The sequence below is a fragment of the Ambystoma mexicanum genome, chromosome 4p, assembly GCF_040938575.1.
Source record: "Ambystoma mexicanum isolate Mex_15411 chromosome 4p, UKY_AmexF1_1, whole genome shotgun sequence".
Classification (NCBI taxonomy): Eukaryota; Metazoa; Chordata; class Amphibia; order Caudata; family Ambystomatidae; genus Ambystoma; species Ambystoma mexicanum.
This window is the reverse complement of record NC_090927.1, coordinates 1,286,160,798-1,286,188,762: the sequence shown is the minus strand read 5'-3', so window position 1 is coordinate 1,286,188,762 and position 27,965 is coordinate 1,286,160,798. Positions and strand designations below refer to the sequence as shown.

The window sequence follows — 27,965 nt, the reverse complement described above, 5'->3', positions numbered from 1 at the left end:
CTCGTTCTCTCCTACAATGTTTTTACCCCCCCAATGTACCTGGTGGAGTAGAGTTCGTCGGCGAGGCGTCGACAGATCCTTCTTGAGTGACTCCCTTTAAGGCAGGAGCCACGGATCGTCGAGAGGCGTCGCAGACTCGGTGTTCGGTGTCGGGGAATCGACGGCCCTTCTTCAATGCCTTCCCTTTCAAGCGGGAGACAAGGGGCGTCGAACGTCCGACCGTGAACCGGGTAGAACGGCGTCGATGAGGCCGCAGGCTTCGATCCGAGCGGTGCTCGTCGACGACAGAGCGTTGGCGTCCTGCAAGGAAGAGGCGTGCGGGGCACCTCGGTGACGATAGTCCTGGACCGCAAAGAGATGAGGAAGAACTGTGGCCCAGCAGGGGCGTCGAGTCGTCGGCGTCTCTGCGGTCTTTGGGTGGCGGGAAACCCACCGGCGGATACTCCTCGGCGCGTCGACGGTCACGCCTTCTCCAGCAGGAGGCGGCACGACGATGCAGACGAGAGCGTCCGTTGATCAAGTGAAAGTTCTTAGGCAAACGGGAGCACGGCGGCTCCGGTCGGCGACGGCGGTCGTCGACAGTGGCGGACAACAGTCCGGGCGCTTCTCTTTGGGATTCCGCAGCAGTCCCCGTCTCCGGTCGGCAGCCTGTCGTAGGTCTGTCTACCAGGGAGCGTTGGCAAAGATCAGCTGTGCACGATGGTCCCTCGTAGCTCTGGAAGAGGGCGCCTTACCAGGTCCTCTCTGGGTCAGTCCTTGGAGACACAGCAGCTTTCAGATCGTGAAGGAGAGCAACAGCAATCATTCTCCTCCAGCAGGGCCTCAAGGTCAAGCGTCAGTTACTCCAGTTACTCGTCGTAGTGGACTTCAGCTTCTGAACAATTTCCAGTGGTGAGCGGTCCCCAGATATGCTATTCGGTCTCTCATCCACACTGCTGGCACACACTCAGCAGCCAATCGTACAGAAGGGCATTCATGCAGTCAGTCAGCCAATCAGGCACGCAGGGCATTCAGGCCACTCTTCTCCCGCTCAGACACTCACAACAAGGAATGTGGATTGGGACAAGTACTCAGCCATTCAACACTACACACTGCATTCAGGCCAGTTTCGGGCAGGGCTATCTCAGTCTTTGTCCCTCATGACAGAAACCAGACAGCCACAACAAGGAGTGCATATTGGTCACACTCTCCATTCACCCAGATCCCACCCACAGGAGGTACCCACAACATACAGTCAACGGGAAGGCTCCAGTCAGTCTAGCTGGGCCTTCACAACAACACCATATATGGAACTTCCACCCAACAGCCAGTCAGGGGGAAAGGACAGAGTCAGGGCTTCCCAGGACTTTGGGAAAACAAGGTATCAGGCAATAGAAAGCAAGAGGCCACAGGGGCCATCTTGTTTCCTATCAGGAATCAACTGATCCCAATGGCAGGGCCGGGGTACCCCAAAATGGAGGATACCCAGCGCACCTGTCAAATTCAGCATGGAGCTGCCACCAGCCCATACCCTGCTCTGTGGGCCACCCACGGGTGCCCAAAAACATACACTAGGGGCACAGGGTTGTACCCCTACCCATGGGTGCCATAAGGGTATCCCATGGGTCTGTACACCAAACCAAAAAGAGAGAGCTGCACCGCCAGGAGTCCCACATGGACTTCTGCGCGGAAAACACGACAGAACACACGATAAGAACAATAAAGGACAAGGATACGGAGGCCCTGTCCCTCCGATGCATTTCCAGCATCACAGGAGTGCTGGCTGCATTGCTTGGCACCTTGGGGGGCATTGAAGAGACATTAACAATTCAGAAAATACAGTGGGTAACTCTGCCGGATATGAAGACAAGATGAGAATCAAATGCTTGGAAACCTGTGATACTACGGGCACACATGATTATAACATTTATGTGAGCTATCTCTACCGGGAAGGCGACAAGGCTGTTAGGCTACTGGCATGGCTTATAAGGAATGAGAGGTCCAGGACTCCCATGTGTCGTTATGTACTCAGACAGGCTTACAGTCTCACTGTCAGTCAGATATTAATGATGCGTTTGCAGAACTATTTGATACATTATTTTTGGACAATGCTACTCATAGTGCATTAGAGGTGAAAGCTACATTATATTTCACAGACATGCCAGCATGTACTAAAGGCACCCGTTACACTGCAGGAGATAAGGGGGATAATACTGAAACTCCCTAATGGGAAGACCTTGCGTCCTGATGGATTGCCTGCAGAATTATTTGAGACATATCAGCAGGAATTTGGAGATCACCTGCTTAAGGTGTTCCTATAAGCCTTTGAATGCGGGACTTTGCCTTTGATGCAAGTGACGGTACATAAACTGTGCAGGGACCCTGAGAACTTGGGCTCTTACCGCCCTCTGTCCCTGCTGAATATGGATGTCAAAATACTCTGCGCAATACTCACTGCCAGACTGCAGCCGGTTGTGCCAGGGTTGGTGCACCTGGACCAGGAAGGCTTTATGCCAGATAGAAACATGTCCCACAATCTGAGACGTTTACACCACGTTATAACACAAAGCAGGGACATAGACAGCATTTTGCAGTGCTCTCCTTAGATGCAGAAAGCTATTCGGCTCAGTTAATTGCGAATGGGTGTGGGCAGTGTTGGAAACGATTAATCTGGGACCATCAATGAGATGCTGGATCCGATTGTTGTTCACATCTGTGCCCGCCAGGGATAAGACTGTTAAACTGATCTCAGAGAAATGGGAATTGGTGAAGGGCACTAGACAGGCATGTCCATTGTCCCAGATATTATTTGCACTGGCATTGGAACCACTAGCGTGCTTGCTGCGTACGGATATGCCGGAAGCAGGGATAGAACCAGATGAGGAGTCACATGTAGTATCTCATATGATGATGACATGCTACTCTATGTGAATGATCCTGGAATGAATGTACCAATACAGCTGGAGGTTTTGGATAATTTTGGGGTTGCTGTCGGGTATTCGGATTAATGTGAGTACACCTTGTGTCTTTCCCTTGGCAGATCTGATGTGGGTACCGCCTGAGGACTTGGCTAACCTTCCAATATAATGGGAGCTGTGACGTTCACTTATCTGGGCATCAGAATCAATCATGTTTCTGGATACGCACCGGACAACAACATTGAGAGGCCATACACAGGATTGTGGGCTATGCTAAATTTTGGTCAAAGTTACCTCTGTGCCACATGGGCTGATTTCTCTGAAGAAGATGGTTGTCCTGCCAAGGTTGCTATTATTTTTGTTAATGGACTGGATGACACTCCCAAAGAGATGTTCAAGATATTTGATTGGACTCTGCAAGCAATGAGAGAGAACCTGTGGGTAAAGGGTCAAAGATGGGTTGCTTTGCCGACACTACAGGAATCTCGTGAGCCAGACAGACTGTGAGTGCTGGATTATTACTTGGTGGCACAACTGCAATTTGTGCACAGCGGTTGGCTGGCGTGGTGTCCCCTTAACTTAGACTCCAGGCGCTGGTGGTGGTACCGTATAGTAAAGAAGTCCTGTGGGTGTATGAAAAGGGGAGCACAGCAGTACAATTTGATAGACCCAGGCAGACGTATATGGGAACGGGCATGTAAAAAGATGGGAGTTCTGTTACCTTACTCTCCCAATATTCATTCGAGTATTTATACAAGTCGCATAGAGTGATCATGTGGGAGGGTCCTGAGGAACTGGGAGGCGAATGGCACTTTCAGTGTGGGGGGACTTATTCACTGAAGGGCAACTGATACCCTGTTTGGAATTTTGCACAGATTTGAAGCTACATAAAGTTCTATTGTAATCGTGAGTTAACCAAACCTCAGCACTATCCCTAAAGTTACAATAATGGCAAGTATGACTCAGTTTCATATTTAAAATTTTATTAGTATACTTTAAATAAGAAAGTCAATCCTAATGTGCGGATGAGTTGACCAGCCGACATGTGTTTCGACCTATGGTCTTTCTCAAGGCTGATACATACCATGAGCTATTACAATATTCCAAAAAAACAATAAATGGTGTTCTCCAAATTATGCTTTGTGGCTACAATCCTTGGCACAATGCTTACACATTCAAACAAAAAGGATTTCTCTTGTATCCTTGCATTAGCAGTCCTTATAACACAGTATATACTTCAATCTTCTAAATATCAGAAAAAAGGGGGAGAAATGACAGACTAACATCAGAAAATAAATAAATACAATTAGTTGAAACATATCTTTATACATTTCCAATACTGTAGACCATAACCATAATCACCTCTTGTGATTATGTAACTTAGAACAACCTAATTTGCAGGTCTAGTGAAGCAACCACATTCCACACCTCAATGCCACAAAAACCTGGCGTACTTCGTTCCCAATTAGTGGTCTTAGTTCTACACCCATGCATGCCCAAGTGTGAGAGCTGGTTGCAGTGCACTCATGTTCCTAATGTTAATTCACATGTATTATGTAACTTGTCCCTTAATGATATTAATGTCGATTAAATTAGGCACTCATCATAATGCTCCAATTTGACTCCTTTCCATAGTATTAAGGTCAAGGGATTGCCTTGTGTCAAACTTAAAGCTCTGAAATCACATAAATATTTAATTATCAATATTATAATAGTAATCCTTACTGTTCTGATAATGTTTGCCAAAAACCAAATCTATTCACTTACCCCAAGTATTGTTGTTCTTGTTCAGATATTCTGATATGTAGATTCAATTGTATTTCTCCTTGTTGAGTTCAAACTACAGGTGAAAATCAGAAGGTATGTTCTCTAAAATGATTGTCATTATTTCGAACGAGTAATTTTCATCCCTGCTTATTAGATTCCACTGTTATTAGTTCTATGTTCTTCTTACTGGTGGGCAACATATCCCAACATCCATAATTATAGGCTTACATTACTCTATGTAATACTGATCCTTTTGCTACTACTCCAAGGTTTGTAATACTATAATTGCTGTGTTCCAAAAAGCTGTTATCCTGATCCTAAACTTACCTAAACTTGAGGATGTCCTGTCAGGAGCCGTTCAATCGAGTTCGGCCTCCCGCGTGTTGTCTCTCACGGGCGCCTTTTTGTTTTCCTTATTTAAATATGTAGGAGTGACATCACATGTACGTGGCACATGACATTACTTCCTCTTGCTTGTAAATAAAAACATTTGTTAGGCACGGATCGTGGGATACAAGAAGGCGCTATTGCCTCCTCATATCTGATGTATGTTGACTGACTATTATATATCCTATAAAGACATTCCATTTACTAAAAATAATCTTTTGGTTGGACGTTCATTGTTAAATCATAATGTGCAACTCAGACTGTGCAATTGCAAGTCTTTATTGACCTGAATTAGGAATCCGGGTGCTTCAATATTCTGCAAGGCAATCCTGCCACTCCTAATTGTTTAATAGAAATAGTACATCAGCATCACCATAAACAGCAGTTTCAGTGTCTGTCGATGGTGTGCCCCATTCCTTCTTCCTACTGTAAACCACAATCATTTGAATTGAAAATAAACAGAAAATACTTTCTTCATGGAAAACGGGCACTGGTATTTCTTGATGACAAATTATGACACTATCTCACCCCAAGCATACTTGTTCTTGTGGTATATCATCACACATCTGAGATACATTTATGAACAAAATGAGTAACTAGATGCCCACTAATGTTTCAACCTGGGGGTAATCTGAATTATTAGTCTCTAATCATTCATTGCCTATGAGTCTCAATAAATACAATTAGGCCACATAGGAACTTCATGAACAAGCTGGCAAAGTACAATAGACATTTCTTGTGATACAAAAGTGATTCTCAGTGTATTGCATTTTATGCATCCTGATATGATTGGTATATGCATCAATTCACCACCTGCAGGAGGTACTTCAATTAGCTATACAATATACAAAAACAGGTAGCAGGCACCCCTCTCTAGAAAGAACATGGCATGATAACCTGTTCTGTGGTTTTTACCCACTTTGAGTGTCTGCAGTCATCGCTTTTTGCTCACTGTACTTTTCACCAAGTAGGATTATCCATTTGCACATCAGTCTTGGTCTTGTGCTGCTGGTACTCTTGTTCAAAGTCGGTATGCCTTGTGTTTCGGTGCTGGACTGCACTTGTGGGCGGAACAAAGACTGATGGATATTCCTCCTTTGTGAAAAATACAGTGAGCAAAAAAAAAGCGATGGCTGCGGATTCTCAAAGTGTGAAAAAAACCACAGAACAGGCATCATGCCATGTTCTTTCTAGAGAGGGGCGGCTGGTTCCTCTTTTGTATTTATACAATATACAGTTAAACAGCATGGGAATTCTGTGAACAGTTTGTCACGTCATAGAAGACATTCCAATATATTCCATCTATAGATCATGGTATTGCTCACCATCCAGAGGAACACATTCATTTCGTGTTCTGAGTTCAGATCGTGAAAAGTACTCTGTGGTTTGCAAATGCATATAGCTTCCAATTGTCTGAGCAACAATCTCTTGTCCCTGCCACGTTTGACACACGGGCCTTCTGTAAACCGTTGAATCTTATTTTACATTTGTCATCCATCTGGTAATTCTCTTGCCAATGGTGTGACAAAGGTAGTCTTGGGTCAGGGTTATTCATTGATAAGCTTTGAGTCTGTATTTGAACATATTTTTTCAGAAGTGGCAATCTATTAGCAGTAACCATGGTATAGCTTTCTGGCAGGGTAGAATCAATGGCAGGTTCAGAATAGTTATTGATCCGTTTAGCTGATATTGCTCAAATAAATCCAAGTGATGATGGCTGATAAAGTCTTGTATTTCTAGGGAATGGCATTGTACTGAACGTGCATTGATTAATACTCATTGAGAGCTACTAGACTTTAAGCTTGGTAGTAATTCTAATGTGGGAGAACGAATGGAGTCCTTGCTCTCAGTAGACCTTTGTTTTGTTGAACCATGATTTCTTGTCATCTTACATCCCCCCTTTCCTGAAACTCTCAAACAGGGGAGTTCCCTCCTCTATGCAATTTATCTCTGGGTGGGCACCCTGCGTAAAATGGAAGCTCTGTGAACTTTGGAGGATCTGCCATATTCCGTCTGCAAGGATCGTGCCACACACGAAGATTCTTCCCTTGGTCCTGATTACCACCGATTTGCTCCTTGACCCCAATACAGGTGACTTTGTTACAGCTGGAATGCATACAAGATAGAACTTATTATGCTGATTAAATAAAATCTGACTCGCTCAGTCAGTGTATGAGCCACAATCTCTGTTGAGAATCACTACATTACGTTAGAAATATTCAGGGGCGTTGCATGGCTGCTGAATCTCCATTTATCAATATCTACAATTTGAAAAGCACAAGATTTGTCAAATCCTAATCGCAAATTACATTATACACATCATTCTATCAACATATGAGGAAATAAAAAAGGTACATGCAGAATCTGTCTAACATATATCCCATATTTGATGCTGTTAGTATATGATGTAACTCTGAAGAGAAGTGTATGTGTCTTTTATATGTTTATAATGTACAGAGATATTTTAGAAGTTGAGTAAGATGTTTCATACATGCAGAATAGTTCAATACAATGCTAATGCTATCTTTTTATTCCAGAGTGTTCAACCTGATCCTGCCTCACCAGTACATGTAAGTCATACAAGGAAACCGTTTTGAACTAATGAATAAATACTGTTTAATCAAAACACAATTACCATACTGTTTGTAGCCTTATTAGCTCTATAAAAAAAACGATAGCCTATCATTTCTGTTCCTCCATTATTGTCTCTTTGAGCTGTATTGCTTGGGCGTGGAAAATTAACGTCTGACCCGCAAACGTTTGTGCACACTTCCGAGTTCAATAACATTTCTTTTTAACTTTATTTTTTATTGAGCATTTTAACACGTACAAAGGACGCCAGGAGAATCCTGGCGACAACCATAAGGAACACAGCAGGATAATGCTAAACTTTAATTCACAACCTCAACCCCCCTCTCACTCCTCCCCCCAGCTGATGACAGTACCAGGCCCAACCGAGTGTTGGGTACAAATAACATTGAAAAAACAACCATGGAGCAAGATAATCTAGTACAACTGACATAGTGAGGTTGACAATGGAATCAGGATAAAAAACAGGCTCCAGTTAATAAACAATAGAAGTAAAGATGCAGTGACTCCAACAGCTCCAGGGAGCTACAGTTTCTGCCACAATCCTCACTCAGGAGGACCACAGACCAGTTCAACAGGAAGGAGTCCATTTTGATATTGGTTATTGCTGAGAGTTTGTTGTATGTAAAGATGGCCCATAACTTAGATAGCCACTCAGCTTTGGAAGGAGTGGAGGGGCTCTTCCATTTTTGGGCGAGGGCCAGTCTTCCAGCCCTCGGCATCGCCTCAGCCACCTTCGGAAAGGCGCTCGCATCAGAGTCAGGGGTTGGTGTGCCCAGGAGTATCTCCAAAGGGTGCAGGGAGGGCCCAGTGCCCACAATTCCCTTGATCCAACTAAGTAGTTTGGACCAGTAGATCCGGACCACCGGACATTCCCACCACATGTGGTACCAGGTTCCACGTTGCGTGCACTTCCTAGGACAAAAAGTGGATGTTCCCTCAAACATCCTGTACAAGATATCTGGAGTGCGGTGCCAAGAGTGTAACATCTTGAAGTTGTGCTCCATAGCCGAGGTGTACAGGGACCCTGAGAAAATTGACCTAAAGATCGATCCCCATGTTTGCTCCTCGAGAACCAACCCCATCCTCACCTCCCAAACTCGCTTGAAGGGCTGTCTACCCTCTAGGTTTGCTGTAATTAGAGTTTTATAAATCCTAGAGAGGGAGCCCCTCCTTGTAGTAGATTCCACCATCATTTTCTCAAAGGGTTTATGGGGGTGGGTCAGTTCAGCAATCCATCTGGGGTGAGTAAAGATCCCCTTAATGCGCAGGTATTCAAATACTGTGGGCGGATTGTCCCCCATTGCAGCGGCCAGTTGGTCATATTCAATGAAGACATTCTGGTGGAAGAGTTGGGCTGCTCTCTCCAGGCCCATGTCTGACCATGACTGGGTGTCTCGGAAGCCCTTAGCTCCTAGGTTAAAGGGGGGGGCCCCACAGGGAAGTTAGGGGGGACAGCAAGGAGAATAGTAGCCTGTTATCCTTGTCTCTTTTCCAGGATGCCCATAGCACAGCCAGGGTAAGGTGCGTTCTGCGTCAGGCAGGGAGGGATTTGGGAGGGGCACATAAGAGATCTCTAACTTTTTTAGGATGGGCGTGATTGCCTTCAATATAGGTCCAATAAGTGCCCATGTCGTCCCTCATGTGCTCCAACATCACTCGAAGCTGGGCTGCCTTGTGATATAACCTAAAGTCAGGGAGTCCAAAACCCCCACAAGAATTCGGTAGGGTTAAGATCGAGTGTTTAATTCTTGGCTTTTAGCCACCCCATATGAAGCGCTGAACTCGAGCGTGCAGTGTTGTAAAAAAGGTTTTTGGGATGATAATGGGAAGGGCTGAGAAGAGGTAGAGGAGGAGGCAGGGCAAAATATTCATTTTGACTGTGACCCTGCAGCCAAACCAAGAGGGTTAGCGGAGCCCATTGTGAGAGATCTTTACTTATCTTTGCCAGGATCGGCGAGAAATTGGATTCAAACAGCGTTCCCAAGTCCCTCGGGATGGATACTCCCAAGTACAGGGTGGCCCCACATTCTATTCTCATTCCCTTCAGTTCACTTTGTCCTCTGGTTTCGTAGTCTCTATCCCCCATAAGCATTATGCATGACTTAGATAAATTAATCCTGAGAACGGAGAAAATCCCAAAGGTATGAACTAGATCGAGTAGGCGTGGGAGGGAGTCACAGAGCTTGGTCAAATAAGCCTGAATGTCATCCTCAAAGAGCGACAGTTTGAAGTCATACTCACCGCACTGAACTCTGGTAATTCTGTGGTCTGACCTGATAGCAATGGCCAAGGGCTCCATCGCTAAGGCATATAAGGGGAGAAATAGGACACCCCAGGCGGGTCGCTCTGGAGAGGCTTAGGGATGCCAAAATGGTGCCGTTGACTGATACCCTTGCCAAGGGGCCGTTATACAAGGTTGCAATCCACCCACAGAATCTGTCCCCAGACCCATTTTTTGAGGACTTTACCCATGTAGGGCCATTCGACCCAGTCGAAGGCCTTTTCCGGGTCCAACTGTGGAAACAGAAAAAAAATATGAGGCCGGGAAGCCCAACAAGAAACACACCAACACAGGTTACAAAGAACATACAAGTGCTTTATTTAAAAGCTATAACAGTTACCAAGTGAATTGACAAATGGATAGCTATTCGGCTCTCAGAGTAAAATAACGAACTTCAACGAGGGTTCGATGCGTTAGTGAGAGAGAGAGCACATTGAAATACTCGGGCTCTTTATACGATTTGTCCAGCCCTTGGCCAACCCTCTCGCGGGTTAACCATTCTGTGAGCCGGGCCTATGGGTTCTTTGCCAGGTCAATCCTGTAATATATGCATTTTGATTAGTTTCGCTGATATAGTTGTACATTTACACATAGGTCAACGGTAGGACAAGGTCTCAGTTCGCGACCCCAACAAGTGGCCTGCAGGCATGTTAATTATTCATGTGGACGGAGGTCACAACGGCCAGAATCTTACTCAGAATGTTATTCGGCCTCCATTTTGATGTTCAGGGTGACTTCCATATAACAAGAGAACCTAAAATGGCGGCTTAATCCAAGATGGCGACTTACATTACTTTCTCTAAGGTCAAGACCTTGCCGTGGAGTTTGTTTGCATTTGATGTTTAGACAACTTGGCGTAGGCCAATACACATACAATTGTTACGATAGGAGGCATAATATAGTTTCAATTCCGACACAACGAGAGGAAGTAGGCCTTTAAGTCACAGGTTGAAACCTCATGCATGAGGTCCAGGGTCTTTCTTATATCATCTGCGCCTTGCCTTCGGGGATAAAACCAACCTGATCCCCGTGCACCAAGGACGGGTGGTGTTTAGCTAGCCTATTGGTGAGTAGCTTGGCCATGATCTTCACATCTGTATTCAGGAGTGAAATGGGGCGATAAGATTGACACTGGGTAGGGTCTTTTCCATCCTTAGGATTCACCACAATAAGGGCCGACATCATTGATTGGGGGAGGGATCCTGTTTCCAGGGTTGCATTAAACATTTTGGACATGAACGGGGGCAGGGTAGAGCGGAAGGATTTATAAAAGGATTTATAAAAGCGAACCGTGAAACCATTATCTCCCGCAGTGGTAATGTCTATTATCTCCTGTGGAGTAATGGGGAGTTCAAGGGGGTCAGCTATTTTGTGAGGAAGGCGGGGAATGGGCAGGCAATCTAAAAAGTGGTCAATGTTGGTACCATCCCCAGAGTATCCCGACGTATACAGGTGTTCGTAGTATTGGTGAAATTGTTCCACTATCGAGGCATCGCTTATGAATTTCTCCCCCTCAGAAGAATGGATGGAGTCCACTCTTCTGCGGTTTCTACGTTCCTTCAACCGCCAGGCTAGTATCTTATTTGCTTTTTCCCCTTTCTCCATATACTTTTGCTTTAGGAAGGCAAGTTTCCTTTCCGTCTGGCCCAGAAGGAGGGCTGCAAGTTTTGTCCAAAGCTGTTGAAGCTCCACCCACTTGCCCGGGAACATTTGGGATTTTAATTCCCCCCCCTGGTTGGATAGCTCTTATTTTCTCTGTTAACTTTTTCTCCTCACTTTCCCTTTCCCTCTTTCTCCTCGAATCCATTTCCATTAGAATATCCCTGATTGTGGCCTTCAACGCGTCCCAGGCCCCCATTACACCCACTTCCCTATTATCGTTAATAGCAAAGTGCTCTTTTATGGTTTTATGGCGGCTAAGAGGGAATGGGAAAATTCTTCATCTTGCAGCAGGAGGTCATTACATTACCAGCCTGATCTGCCGGAGGGGAGGGAGGGATGGAGGGACACCTATGCGGGTCTTGACCGTGTCGTTGTCCGACCACGGGATAGATTCGACATTGAAGTCGGAAGTGCGTTCTCGGAGCGAGGTGTCCATCAAGATATAATATATCCTAGAGAAGGTTGCATGGGGTCTGGAGAAGAACATGAAGTATGGGTTGTCCCCCTGCTGTGGTGTGTGTAAGACAGACAAGCCCAGTTCCTCGTTAACCCTTTGGAATGTGGCAGCTAGCTTCCTCTGTAAGCGTGTATCAGTCTGCGGATTCGCCAAACTTCTATCGCTCTCCTGGGTTGAGAACCGTATTCAAATCCACACCCACCAATAGGGTACCCTCTGTAAAGGCCATCATTTTCTCTTTAATTTCTTCCCAGAAGAGATTCTGGGCTTCATTTGGGGCATATATAGAAACTGCTGTTACCATACTCCCTCTCATTTCCCCCTTAACCATAATATATCGCCCTTCTGGGTCGGAGCTTTGGGCTTTCGGTGAGAAATGAGCTTTGGGAGATACCAAGAGTTCAACCCCACTTTTTTTGCTATATATGATGAATGAAATTTATGCTGTATGGTCTGAGTTCTAAGCTTTGGATCTTTCCCCTTAACCCAGTGTGTCTCCTGTATAAATAGGAAGTGCAATTGGAGCCTGTTGAATTCTCTAACCACCATCAACCTTTTGGTAGGCGAGTTTAACCCACTCACGTTTATGGACCCTAAAGTCAGTGTGTAGATCGAGTCATCCATCAGGGGGATGAGAACCTCCTAAATCTCCACTTAGGGAGCACATAATATCCATCTCCCCGCCTTGCTTCCATGAACATTGGTACACTGAAAGACATGTACCCTTGAAACGCCATCTAGGGCTTGGTAGTAGAGAAATACTACCAGTAAGAACAAACCAAAACAGAACTTCCCAAATCCCCCGTCCCCCTCCTTTAGCGCCTGGGCTTCCAGCGACGCAGAATTGTCGCTAGGCCAGGCCACCTGTGTCTCCCCCCTCCGGGCTTCCAAACTTAATATCACCATCATTGAGAGTCCCCACACCCCCACAACTTAATACAGTCGACATTATCAGACCCCCTCGTCCCCTCCCGGCCAAGGCCAACAATGGAGAAGGAAAGTGAAAGTACAAGATCATCGTTTCTTCAACAAGAAAAGCTTGAATGAACAAGGTCACAGGGACCCCACAAAGGTTATCATGTTATACAGATTTGGGTCGGAGTCTTCCAACCCAGCAAGGTAAGTCAGGCTGCGGCAGGGGCCTCGTCAGTTGTTTGAAGATCTTGGAGAGGCTGGGGTGACCCTTCTGAATTTTCTGTGGCCATAGACCTTGCATCTCACAATGGGATCATTAGTCTTTCGTGGTCCGGTTAATTCTTTTCCTCGACTAGCCTCAGCGGGCTCCATGACCAGGGCATATTTATAGCTCTCCAGTTCAAAATTAAGCGAGATGGGATATCCCCACCTATACTGCACCCCCTTGGATTGTATCATTTTTAGTCAGGGGGCGCAAAGTCGGCACCTTGCTAGGGTAAGGGCTGACAAATCCTGGTAAATTGAGATTTGCGCATTTTCCCAGCTAATCGAGCCCTTTTTCCGCGCAAGTTCCAAAATCTTACTGTTCTCGGAGAAGTAGTGAAACCTCACCAGGACAGATCTGGGACCCCTGCTGGAGCCACACGCTCTGTGTGCTCTGTCAATCGTTGGTTCATTAGTGTAGGCCTCGTCGAAGAGTGACCTAATGGCAGGATTGACAGCTTTGATGTCTGACTTGTGTCTCGCCTTCTCGCTCCGGGAAGCCCAGGAATCGTAGGTTACAGCTGCGCTCCCTATTTTCTAAGTCGTCGAGCTTTAGAGTGCACCTCTCTTCCCTTCTTTCCAATTCCGCCAGATGCATATCAAACTGGGTCTCAAGTAGGTCGATTGATGCCGTGTTTGCTTCCAGAATGAACCTGATCGTCAATAGTATCCACCTTCTTGTCCAGGGTGTCCAGCCTTTTACCAATGTCTCCTCTAAAGCCACAAATTTCCTCCAGCAGGGCTATCATGCCCTTGGCGACTGAGTTGGCATCCAGCGGCTCTGGCTGCGATGCAGCCGCCATGTTGGGGGACAGAGGGTGGCGGGTTGGTGTATGGCAGAACTTCTGGAGGGATTCAGCCCAGTTCATGAAGACAACAGCAGCGCAGGGACTCAGACCAGGCCGCTTATGGGGTGAAGCCGGGAGAGGGACCTATGGAGCACCAGCAAGCGGGATAGAGGTGAGGCGAGAGGCCCAAAAGCGGGGTTACACCAGCGATGCAACTAGAATGGAGAGTCAAATGGGCAAGTCGCCTCTGGGGGCCCTTGCGCAAGTGTGCGGCGCAACAAGTAGCTTCCTCCTCTCAGAAAGCTTGGAATGGGGGAGAGTGCAGAGATCACACCGCCTCTAGCCTCAAAAGTTCTTGTGAGGGTATAGCTGGGTTATGAGGTTCTGCCAGGGAGTCTGGGAGCGAGTAAGGGGGAAGAGATGGTAAGGGGCCGGGCCCCGTGATTGAGGCGTGGGTGGAAAAGTTGTGCAGGTCAAATGCTTGAGCGGTGGGACAGGCTCCTCAGATCCTAGAGGATGTACTCCAGATGTTTGCTGGGCACTAGGCGGCCCCAGGGTGGGCAGCGAGGCACACCCGCGTTGATGGGGGCACTAGGTCTGTGTCTTGTCCTCCTGATCGGAAAGGGCGTTGGCCCACGCTGGGGTTATGTCCACCCCACTCCAAGACTATCCCGAGAGCGGGGGCCAGACGCCTCAGAAAAAGTGATGAGCAGCTGCCTGGGCTCCGGGCCCCTCCTTACCCTGGTGGCAGTTGGTGTTGGCTTAACTGGAAGAGCCCCTCTGGGCGGTGAAGGGTAGGGGAGGGGGCCCGGAGCACTAACCTTGCGTCCGGTAGGGGCCCACAGCCCTTCGATGCAGTGTCTCTCTTTTGCTCTGGGCAGAGCTCTCAGGCCGGGACCTCCGACAGCAACACGGGCTCACTCCCCGAGGGGGAGACTATGTCCGCCACAGGTGGAATCAGGGATCAGTGGGGGCCAGCCAGTGGAGCAGCCTCCAGATGGGCAGAAGTCCCTGCAAGGGTCCGGCAGCAGTGGGGTGCCACAGTGGAAGAGTCGCGGGCTAACAAATCACCGCCCGCACTAGTAGTCCCACCGGCCCCCGATGTCCCCGGGATCAAAGCTGCAGGCTGGCACCTCACAGGCAGACGGGAGGCGGGCTTCCTCACATCAATCCAAATGTCCAGGCAACTTTACTCGCAGCTCACCCCTTACACCAGGTGTGAAGGGGGATGCAGAGCGGAGCACAACCACCACCAGCTCCGTCTCGCACAGCCTCCACTTCCCCCGATCCGCCGGGCCAAAAGCAGAGAGCAGCTTTGGCGGAGAGGGGTGGTGGGGCAGGTGTTGGACCCCTCAGCCTTTGGCAAGGGGTGAGGGGGATTCAGCAGACGTTAACAGAATGAAGGCCATGGTCCCCTCCCCCTCCAGAGCGTTTGCTTGGCAGCCGTGGAGCCGCGGGCGGGAGATGGGGCGCACACACTCTCTCTGAAGCAAACAAGCTTGGATCTCTGGTCGCGCGCCACCTCAGAAGACCGGGGTTCTTATCCGGTGCTCGGGGGTTCATATAGCTTCTGGGGGGGGTCAGACTTTCTCTCCTGGTGGGATAGGGGGGCTCAAGTCCCTTTTTACATACCCTAGGGAGGAGACTGTCAGAGATGCTTTTTGAAAATCTCGGCTCCCATTGGTGGCTCCCAATAACATTTCTAAACTTTTCAGAAGGCCCAAATATCTTAGTTTTATGGGTACAGCCAGAGTGCTTACTTGTAGATTTGTAGGCCCACACAAGTTCCCAGTTGCTGTTGCTTCTCTTTTCTGCAACAGCAGACTGGAATAAATTTGCAGAGACTGAAAAGGACTGGTGTAGTTTCTATTATTTAAAACAGTGGAGGTAATTATGAGTGCAGCAGCAATTCTGCCCTGGCAGTGTAACCGTTACCGCCAGGAAGACTGGTGGTAGGCATTTGCATCGCCCGGGAGTAACGGTAATACGTCTGGTGGTATCACTGCTGAAAAATGGACACGGGTGGTAATACTGCCAAAACAGCGCAGTATAACCGCTACCACCAGAATGGCGCGCACGTCAGCGGCCATCTTTAAAAACTTAGTCCAATCTGAATCTGCTATTTCCTGTTGTGATAGTCACATACTTGGGGAAGCAACATGTCACTAGACAAGCAAAAGGCACGCCTCCCAGAACTCAGCTTGCAGGAGCCCAAGTTAACGGAAGCTGAGCTCACTGCATTGACTGATGAAGTTATGGAGCATGCAGAGGAGCTCTTTGTGACCAGGCATAGGAAGACCTCTGCAAAGAGGACGACGGCCATATGGGCAGATGTGATGGCTAGGGCGAGAGCAGTGGGCATCGTTCCCTGTGATGGAAAGGAGTGCTGCAAGCGGTTGGACGATTTAAAGAGGAGGGTCCGCAGCCTGATTGCCTAACACAGGAGGAAGAGTGCTGCCACAGGAGGTGGCACAGTGGAACCCCTCAACCTCATGCCTTGGGAGGAGAAGGCCAGTTCTTTCCTCCACATGGAGTGCATAGAGGGGATCAGAAGTGCAGAGGCAGGAGCAGGGTCTCACAGTGATGGCGGTAAGTCCCTGACCCCACGTACCTGTGAATGTGGGGGCCAAAAGCATGTGTCCCCAGCAGAGATGGGCACAATGGTCAAGGGAATGGACTAACGCATGGCAATTACAGCAAATGCCTAGTGAGTACACACATGTGCCCTGGGAGGTCAGGAAATGTAGTAATGCACATACACTGTAGATGAAATGTGCGTGCCAACACATGAACTATCATGGCACACAAGGGTGCTTCTCATGTGTCCATGTCGGCAAGTGAAGCCCCACTGCACCCATGACAACAAGCACCTTTGCAGGGCAACAGGCAATGTGCACATGCATGCGCTGTGTACACCCTCAGCAGGCACTGCCATCACCTAGTAGTAGCAGCACTCATTGGAGTGATACCACCCATGCCAATCATATGATAAGTGGGTCTCTGGAACACACACAATGCTACATGAGTGTTTTGCAAGCCTGCAGACATGTCTGCAAGGTGACTGACAGCATGCTATACTATTCCCAACAGGTACACAGTCCACAGACAGTGATGATGCTGGACCATCCGCCGCTGGCCTTGCTAGCAGGAGCAAGCAGTGGAGCAGGGCAGCAAGGCCACCACCTCCAGTGCCACCATACTACAGACCTGCTGGAGTGGAAACTCCAGAAGATCTGGAGGATGTCACCATCCCCTCCACAGGCCAGGCAGGTGGCCCAGTTGTCACTCATCGCGCCACTGCCTTGCCACAGCCAGGACCTGTTGTGCAACACACTGCTGCCATCCCTGCTCTGGCTGCATGTCGTCAGGGTACCAGCATGCCCATCTCACCAACAGAGGGAGTGCAGCCAATAGTCCATTGTGGCAGGGGCTAGGCCACTACCACTGACAAGAAGGGGGATGAGGAAGAGCAGGGCATGGGCTTTGCATCGCCATGCTTCATCCTGCTCCCTCCACATAGCCCACCACCTCTGCTCGTGCCCACTATAGCTGTATGGGCAAGGCTGGATGCCATAGTGTGGCGGCAGACATCCATTGAGGCACTGGCTGGCCAACAGCTCTGACACATGCAGGCCATGCGAGACTGCCTGCAGGGGTGTAGCCGAAGGATGTCCTGTTCACTTGGCCATGCCACTGCTGCCATGATCTCAGTAGGCCAGGGAGTGCGGGAGCACCCAGAGGCATCCCCAGCCTCTGCTGAGACACAATCAGTGCATACAGCTTAGCCTTCATTTTATCCAGGCCCAGGAGTCACAGCCCTCCACCTCTGTAATCCCCACAGATGGCTCCCAACCCAGCACCCCAAGTTGCTGCTCACCGTGCCATCTTACTCACAAGGTGCTGGTGCAGGTCTCTATGCCCAAGAGTGTTGGACACGTCAAGGGTGTTTTGGTGAGGGTTATTTGGGCAGGGTTATTTGGGGAGGGTTGTTTTGGGAGAGGAGAGGGTTTTTTGGTGAAGGTTGTTTCAGATTTCCACATTAAATCGTTTTTCCCTTAAAGCAATGCTAGGTTATTCCTTATTGTGCGCAAGTGGCTATGCAGTGTTATGACAATGGGCCTCATTAGGACCCTGGCGGAGAGGGTATTACGCCAGCGTAGTGCATGGCGTACCTCTCCGCCATACTACGAGTTCCCGTAGCGCCATGGAGGTTTTCTCCGCCTGGTTTTACCAGCCGGAGAAAACCATGGCGCTACGGGACCTCGTTGTTAATTACGCCACCGTATTTTACGGTGGCGTAATTAACTCCTTCCCCACTCCCATTATACCCTATGGGGCGAAAATGGGAATGGGGAAGGGCAGAATGGGGATTGGGGATTTACCGCTCCGCCGAGGTCGGAATGGGGCGGTAAATCCGCCAACCCCCATGGCGCTATCGGCGGCTTTCCGCCATGCTTCGCGGTGCATTTAGCACCGCGAAGTCCGCCTGGGTCGTAATGAGGCCCAATGTGTATAGGTGCATGGCAAGTGCACAACAATGGTGATCAAAAGAAATTGTCAATCGGTTCTTGCCAAACCAGGTGTTTGTCCCTACCCTCTTCGCGCTCACTGCATGGCACTACAGCACCCACAGGTACTGTGTCCTCCTCATCTGGGGGTGGCATGTCCTCTTCAGGGGGCAGGGGAATATTCTGTGCAGTTTCACCTGGAGCATATCAAGTGCCAGATAGAATTACTAATGAACTATCTCTGACCCAAATAACCAGACAGACTCAAAGAATATGGCAAAATATGACTTTATTCTCTGCTCAAATAAAGTAGCAAAACCTGGTGAACAAGCAGATTGCAGCTCACTCACTCAAGAATATGATTTGATTACACACAATCTTTTTACCTCGATGTACATCAGATATGACGTCTTCCTACATGGAAAAGAGTAAAAACCTATCAACGGGAGGGATTGTTTAGGGGAACGTATATACCTATTTTTCGTTTCGGTGTTCGTATCATAATTAGCTTCCCTTATCTAGTAGGCACGCCTTGAACTACCTCTAACTACGTATAATACAGATTAATAGCAGAATAACAGCAGCGGACGGGTCCCTGCAACAATGTATAATCCATTGCTACCTAAGCCCTCATGATTGGTTGGCATTCTCTCCCAACCTTGGACATTCCGCTCGTTAGCAGCACGTAAGCAAAATGAAACCCAGGTGTGGCTAACGATGCCAGACCACTGCCAACTTGGCCAATTAGCCTACTATCTCTTATCAGTTAGGCCATAAGCCAAGACTTCTTCTTTGTAGTTGACCTTGCTGACTGTTCTCTTCCTCAGGACTTTTTTGTTTTTTTAAATATGTTTATTTTTTTATTTTTGACCAAGGCAGGATAGTAACAATACAGAACATTTATCAATGCCTGTTATGCATCACAGCAAAGACATGTCTTTTCACCCTCTCCACCCTCCTTGAGCTTGTCGGTCCTCTCCAAGGTTGCACTCTTTATTCCTGTTCCTGTGGGGCATCCCCATTCTCCAGGACCCTCCTGGCCAGCTGGCGTTTATAAGTCAGCGCTGGGAAGTCTCGGTTAAAGTCAAGAACAGGGTTCCAGATGTTCCGGAAGCAGTGAACGAGACCTGCCATGGCGGCCGTCACCTTTTCTGCGATTAGCACATCCCATAGTTTCACCCACCAGAGGGGCAGGAGCGGACCCTCTGCAGATTTCCATGTACGGGCCGCCACAATTCTACCCGCCAGTAGACATTGGGACAACAGTTTGGCTTTGGGTCCTGATCTTGGGTAGTTCCCGGGGACCAGGACGCCCAAGAGAATGGGATTGGGGCGTAAGGGGAGTCTTGTTTGTGTGATTTCAGCGATGGTCGCTAAGCACTGCCTCCAAAAGCTTTGGACTTTTGGACAAGTCTACCACATGTGGAAGAAGGATCCTATCTGACCGCATTGTCTCCAGCAGGCCGGTTCATATGGTGGAGTCTTAGAGGGGGATAGTACCAACACAGTAGGATTTTGTATGCGCATTCTCTGTTCGTGACGCATGCGGATGACGATTGAGCGCGGGTCCAAATGTCCACCCAAGATTGGTCCTCTATAGGGTGGCCCAGGTCTGCTTCCCATTGTGCCATGGATCAGGACTTTGAAATAAGAAAGTCCTTCTGGAGGCGTTTGTATAGCACAGAGATCTTGCCACGGATTGGTAGTTCCTTGAGAGTTAGTTCTATAGCTGTGGGAGGGCGAATTGCTGCTTGGCGTGTCTGTGGGTGGGAGCACCAGTGGCGTAGGTGGATGTATGTAAATCTATCCTTTTCCTGCAGTTGGAAGATTTCCTTGCATCGTTCATAGGTACGCGGTTATCCTCCTTTGAAGAGCTGCCCCACAGTCTCCAGTCCCCCTGTAATCCAGGTTTTGAAGTTTTGGGGGGCTGTTCCGGGTGAGAAGGCTGGGTTCAGGAATACCGGGGATGAGGGACTGAGTCCTCTTGGAATCCTCTTTTGCTTTAGGGTTCTGTCCCAGACAGAGATGGTCTGTTTAGTAGCCAACAGTAGTCCTTGCCATTGCCACCTTGTCGATGGAGGGATGTGCGGGAGAACGCGTAGGGGGAGGGCTAAGCATGATTGTTCCAGGTCCACCAACCTGGGACGATTAGTAATTGTTTGCCAAGCCTGGCTGCATGCCAATTGGTTGCCATCTGGTATCTCTGTAGGTCTGGGACCACTAAGCCGCCAAGCTTTGCGTTCCCCAGCATCCTGTCTTTAGGAATCCTGGCTTTTTCCCCCCTCCAAATAAATTGTACAATCTTTCTCTGCAAGGTTCGGTGTGCTGAAGTTGGGATCACAACCAGGAGGGCGGTGCATGTGTATAGAAATCTCGGGAGCAGATTCATTTTACAAGCAGTAATCTGGCCCATTAAGGACATTTCTTGGGTCGCCCAGTGTTTCAGGTCAGTTTCCAGTTCTTTAAAGAGTGGGGGGAAGTTTGCGTGATAAATGTCTGTTGATTTGGCCGGGACCTGAACCCCTAGATAATTATTAGCCTTTGTTTTCCATTGAATTGCGCACATTGGAATCAAGGCTTCTCGCTCCCTTGAGGATATCCCTATCCCCAGTGCTGCTGCCTTATTGAAGTTGATAGAGAATCCCGTGACCCTTCCATAGCTGTTTATATCCACTAAGGTGTGTGTCACGGAGGAGCGGGGCTCTGTAATGGTCAGCAGGATGTCGTCTGCGTAGAGAACTAGTTTGTGGTGTGAGGAACTAGCTCGGAGGCCCTTGATCAAGGCGCTCAGCCTAATCCGTTGGGCAAATGGCTCCATGATCAGAGCGAATAGGAGTGGAGACAGCGGACATCCCTGTCTGGTTCCACAGGATAGCGTGATAGGAGCAGAGAGGTTGACATTGATTCTGAGTAAGGTTTTGGGCGATTTATAGTTGGCCAGGACCATGGTGCGAAATTCCGGCCCAAATCCGAATGCCTCCATGGTGAGCCTCATGAAGGTCCAGTCCACCTCATCAAACGCTTTGGTCGCGTCACGTGCCATGAGTACCAATCCCTGTGAATCTCGGGAAGCCAGGTCCACCAAGTGCAAAGCTCTGCAGATGTTGTCGGCTGTAGACTGGTTCTTAAGAAACCCGCTCTGGTCGGGTTGAATTATGTCTGGTAAGATGTGGGATAGACGTGTCACTAGGATCTTAGAATAGATGTTGGCGTCAATGTTGAGTAGGGCGATCGGTCTGTATGAGGCCGGATTTCTCGGGTCTCCTCCAGGCTTAGGTAGGAGGACTGTAATTGATTCCTGCATGGGGTTATAACTCCAGTGTCCCTATAAGAATTAAATAGTTGCACCAATGGCGCGAGTAGTTGGGGCTTGAAGACCTTATAGAATCTGGTTGAATAGCCATCAGGGCCGGGGGCCTGGGATTTTCCTCAGGACTTTTAAGGGAGTCAAGGTACATCGCTATCTTTGTCTGGAGCTTAATAAATAGGCCATGCTAACCTTTTTATTTAGTGCTATTTAATTCAATTATACTGGGTGCTGTTACTCCTCTTGGCCTCTGGAGACTTGGTTGCTCCGTCTTGCATATGCTTTCTGCATTTTGATTGTTCAATACTTGGCACTTGCAAATGTTCACTCCCTTACTTTATCTAAGAGAAATATGTTGTGCGTATGTAGCTTATCCTCTTCATCTCCTCTTGTGCCTTGCCGTTATTTCTTGATGTGGCATCCTTGATCTTAACCCAACCAAATACCCTTTGTTCCTTGCACAGAGCTGATTTCCAGCGCCTGTCAGCTCTTCAGCCATGGTCTTTCTCCTTCAGGCTTCTCACTTACTATTTAAAGAGTCGACGTCCATCTTTTCATCATGGCTGGTTTACCCATGTTATATTTTCTACTATTTATTTATTTTTACATTTATAGAGGGCCTTAGCCCAGGGGCAGCTGGTCACTTTTGGGAACCAGTTACATGTGACAACAACTTGTAGCTTATGGGTTAAACATTAGCACACATGTTCATCTTGCATTGTCCATTAGGCAAAGAGCCTTTTGGAAAGGCCAGTGGGATTCTATTGATCTCATTATGGGTGGGAGTGTGTTCCAGTGCTGTGCTGCAACTGCAGGGAAGCTGGATCCTCCTCCTTTGGCTAGTTTGACCAGGGGCGGTGACAATGGGGTGGCCGTGAATATGATCTTACTGGCCTGGTAATTCTTTGGGACAGGTGTTCATCAGACATTTATGTGTGATGGACACATCAGTGCGAGGGTACATTCGATAAAGTTGTCTGAGTGCATAACATCTCTCATATCTTTAATACCTGGCGAAATGTTTCCAATATGATGGAGATGAGGGGGCGGGCACTAGCGATGACGTGTACATCTGCCTCTCTACATTCCCCCGTCTGGTCGAGTCCTCGACCACCTCCTCAATCTTCTTAACCTTTTCTTCACACTTAGGTTTCTTTGGAATCCATATCTTCGTCACCACCCTCAGGTCACCTGCATTCCTTATGTGCTCATCCACACTCCAGGTCATATGGCAACACTCCCCAGTCGGTTGACAGAACACCTAATGTCCCACATTGTTTGCATGACCCTTAGGGTAATAAAACATTGTTCCTGGGGCTGCCAGGGGACTTTCATGTGCTCACGGGTGGTGCTTTCAGTCTGTGTGCTCATCAGTCACAGCTCTTACGTCAATCATTAATGTAATTCCAATAGCTTTCTTTGCTGTCTTCTTGCACTGCCCTATGATTATTCTTACAAGACATAATCCTAGCAATACTAACACTAGTATTGCACCAAGCAGCTTGAAAGCATTTGCTAGCCAGGTTGGAACCCACTAAAACATGGACAAAAACCAGTCAACTTCAGTCTCCTCTACTTCTTTCTCCATCTTCGTATGCAGGGTTGGCAGAATAGTTATTGCCTCTATCAGGGTTCCATTTTCTCCATCGTGGGCAGGTCTGTATGTACAGCAAGAAGACCATTTCTTGGCACACATGCCACCTTCCATTGCTGTAATCCAGTCCAATACATACCTGTTCTGGAGGGTCATAATTATGATGTCCCTCAATTCTTCTCTAATCACATTCAATCTTTTTATTGTGTTTATTGTTTGTAACAGCTCCCACCTGGTTATTTGTAACCACTTGGTATTCACTGCAGTCTGAATTTCTGGCATAAATATGGCTCTAAATATCACTGCTGTTCTACTGAACAATGTATGCTCAGCTGGAACGTCATGATAGGCTTCTATTGATTTTGCTGAGAAATAGTTCTCTCTCTTCAGTCGGAGCTACCTCTTTCTTTGGTGGGCATCTATTTTTTTTTAAATCATCGATATGGAGATCACTTTGGGGAATCATCAATGTAGGAACATGTATGCTCACGATAGAGCATATTCCTCCCTATTTGTAGGCAGCTGCATATAAGCTCTAGATCCATAGGCCCAATAGTGGTCCATTAGCACAGCAGTTCCTCCATTCATTCCTGGTATATCAATTATTTTCTTAGATCCTGTATTTTCTGCAACTTTAGTCAAACCCATGTTCCTGAAACACAATGTGTCATTCTTCATTGGCAGTATGGATACAGGTCCTGCTTAATTTTTGACCCATGTTAATAATTTCTAATACTTGGCCCATTCTTTCAGGCATTCATCTTTCACTATTTGCACTATCTGCACTTGTGCTGTCATCAATAAATGTGCACTGCATGCTAGCATTCCGTCTTCCTTTCCTGTGCTGGTTGCTACTCATCCATATACTAATAGCTGAGGTCTCTCCCAGCATCTTGGCAATCCTGGCATTTCTCATGCGTCTGCACAACCCAGTCCCTTTTGATCAACAATCCTTATCTGGTCTCCAGTCATACCACTCGGGGAGTACATGAGCATTCTGCTTTTCCAGTCTGGATCTTTTTCCATTTGCTGCATTTTTATGTATTCTTCTTCATATGGCAATGCCTTCCTCGACCTCCATTGTAGGGTTGCCAATCTTCCTTCAAATTGTCTTCTTGTTGTGCATGCTGCTAGATGGCTGAGACACTTCGCATCATGTACAGGTATTTCTCTTGTGATAAATGTTCTGGCTGTGCTCATGGCATAAGTGATGAGAGAACACACATAGCAGCTCTCATCCGACAGTCTCCTCCCCACCTTCTTCATGTGCTCATACCACATGTTATTCTTTAAATGGACTAAATTATCAAGATATGTATTTATATTCTCGTGATCTTCTTCAGCATCTCTCTTCAAAGGAATAATTTGTTTAGAAATATCAGGGAAAATATCACCCCTGCTTTCATTACAGATAAGAATACATGTCTCATTGCTAAACACGTCATCTGTATTATTTGACGAAATCCCATGATAAGGAAGAAAATAAATCATTGTACAAAATGAAGTTACAAGAAGTATTCCAAATAAACGTATTGATCTTCTTGCTGGCAGTGTGTCTCTTATAACTTGGAAAATTGCCATTCTCTTTAATTCAACGTGTAATTTTTGTCACTTTTAGAAACACTTTTTATAATAGAAATTGTAAAATAATGCAATAATGATCATGAAAATAAAATTAAAAATGTTTTTTAGGATTTCCAAAAAATCCGAAGATATCAACGTGTCATCTTACTAAAGCTGGGTATGTTTGAAGAATGTAAGTAAAAACAGCATACACCAATGTGTGCAACGCTATTGTTATAGGCAACATAAAGTGTTGTGTGCTGTTTGCATTTTATCTCCAACGCATTGTCTCTTTGGACTCACTGGAGTTGTTGAACAGATAATTTGCAATGTTCATTCATTATCTCCTTAAGACTCAGGAATTTTTGAAAGTTCAAATTGTCTGTATTTTGATGAGTCTTTGTTTTGGTTCTTGGTAGCGATCTCGTCCTCATCCGTGGAACTTCTTCTCTTGCTTCACTGTCAATGGGTGCAGGGGGGGTGAGGGTCTCTCCTTTGTATGGCTTTGCGTCATTCAGATATATACAAACTCTTTTTCCTTCGATATTTTCACTGCAGTGGGAGTGACCCCCTTCTACTAGGTACGGTTCTCCAAAACAGGGCTTATTCCAAGTGCGTACAAAGCTTTTTACAAGCACTTGGGTCCCCTGGGTACAAACTAGGCTGTTTTAGTAAGTCTGCAGGATCAACTGTTTGGCCGTCTTCTTCAATCTTCTTCAACCCTTCCCTCCTGATCTGTTAAATTCATGCATTTTATCACCTAATGTTTTTGCTACACTGTGGTCATCGGTTTCTTCTCGAGTGGGAGGAGCAAGGGTTACTCTCATACAGCGTCCAGTCACCAACTCATGAGGAGTCAGGTGGTGATCTGAGCCAGGTTGGTTTCTCAGTGCAAATAATGCAAGGGATAGGCAATGCAGAAATCCCTTCTTCAAAGTCATCTTGATCTTTGCAATCCTTTCTTTAAAGAGTTAATTTACCCTCCCACAAATATTGTTAATCTGTGTGTGAGAGGCAGATGAAAATGTGTGCTTTATGCCAAATAGTTATCTGTTCAAAAAATTCATTTACAAAATGCGACCCATTATCAGACCGCAGGACTTAGCACACACCCCTTCTAGGAAACACCTCACATAAGAGAAACTTGCCAGCACATGTGGCATCGGGGTGCGTACATGGACCCGCCTCAATCCATCTAGAAAAGGGATATGCTACCACTAACATGTATCTGTAGCCATTGGATGTTTCCAACATATCCACATAATCTATATGTAGATGCTGAAAAGAACCATTGGGTCTAGGGATTGCTCCTCCCACAGTTTGCAAAGTATGCCCGGCTGTGAACTTCTGGCATAACAATGCAGTTCCAAATAAACTGTTCCACGTGTTCAAATACATTTGGTGAAAACCAGTTTTCTGCAATCATGGCAGCAAGGCTTTCTTGTGTTCGCGGGGTAGTGAAGCTGCTCCAGCACCATCTTCAATAATGCTAGAGGCATAACTGGCTTTCCAGTACTATCTTGTCTCCATATAGCCTCTGTGAGGGATAGAGAACACCCCCATCTCTTCCATACGTCTTGTGGGCATTAGAGATGACATGTATATCTGCCTCTCTACAATTTCACCTGATGCAAATGTTGTGCAGCATTGCACAGGCAAGAACAATTTGGCCTGTACATAAGGGCCCCTGCAGAGTAGTGTAGGCAACAGAAACGAGCCTTCAACATGCTAAAAGTCAGCTCAATACAGAGCCTAGTCTGGACGTGTCACGTTGTAGGTGACCTCCTGTGGTGCCTGTGGATTCTGCACTGGTGTCATGACCCATGGAAGCTCGGGATATCTAGTTAACTGCAATGGCAAATGTCACAGTGCATTGTGGATGTGTTGCCTGTTAAAAAGGCATGTTTGATGGACAGTCTGTGCATTCACTTGACAAGAATTGTCAGACATGAATCACCATTCCATTCCTTACATATGGAGTCATTCACTCAGGGGGTACATTTCCCTGTCGTTGTACATCAGCTCACAGCCAGCACTCGTCACTTTCAGGGTCTGTGATTGACAGGGTAGCATGCCATGGTGCCTTTGTTGGGCCTGTGTGTTACTCCCATGCATGTGACCTGATGGGTGTTTGATTTTCCCTGTGCAGGCTGTCTGTGTCTATTCCATGATAAATTCATGTCCATGGCCACCTGAGTACATAGCATGGCATCTGCCAGTGTCAAATTTCTTAGTTACAGTTTAGAAGCGTGTTTCCATATATAGCACTGGTCTTTAAACATTTTCATACTGAGCCCCTTACGAGTTCAAATAGTGTTTGTGGGCCCCCCACCCAAGGGTTGCCCTCCCTTTACGAGTTCCAAGGATGTCTGGGGGTAGGGGACGGGTTCTTCAAGACACTGCTAAGATTATGTACTGCTTGTATATATTTAAAGTCAGTCACCTTTAACCTTTATTTTAGGCGAACTGTGGAGGGCCCCCTTGGACATACGTTGGACACCACTAGCGGAGCAGCCCCCCAGTTTGATGACGACAGATGCCTATGGATGTGTAATGTTGGGTTGTGGTCCCTGTAGTCCAATGTGTGTGTAGCTAGCCTGCTGGGCAAATATGCATTGCCCATTTACCTCATCATCACTCATGTCCTAGTCCTGTGGGTTTAGACTGTCATGTGCCGGATGTGTGGGCAGATCCTACGTGTACGCTGCCTTGACAGGGCATGCAATCTACAGTTGTGGTACTCCCCCCAGTCCCACACATAGCATGTCAATTGTGCTGCGAGAAGAGCGTGATGAGACTTGTACTCACCCAATAACCAGGTCCGTTGCCCTCTGTGACTCTCCATGTATCCCGGCAGTGTACTGTTTCACAGGACCATGGCATCATGGTGGAACCAGGGAAGCAGCACAGCAGTGTGTGATGTCAAGATCACAGGTGACCTTGACATTGAGGGGTGGTACTGCTTCCTGTTGCAGAATGGATT

General features: G+C 47.2%; 1 protein-coding gene across 4 annotated transcripts in view; it reads left to right on the top strand.

Moving 5' to 3' along the window:
- PCNX2 (pecanex 2) overlaps positions 1–27,965 on the top strand; it is a 3,925,748-nt gene that overhangs the window by 818,192 nt on the left and 3,079,591 nt on the right. For all 4 annotated transcript variants that reach the window (XM_069606982.1, XM_069606983.1, XM_069606981.1 and 1 more), the window contains one exon: positions 7,589–7,621. In XM_069606982.1, the coding sequence (XP_069463083.1) occupies positions 7,589–7,621 (33 nt within the window). The remainder of the gene's footprint in view (positions 1–7,588; positions 7,622–27,965) is intronic.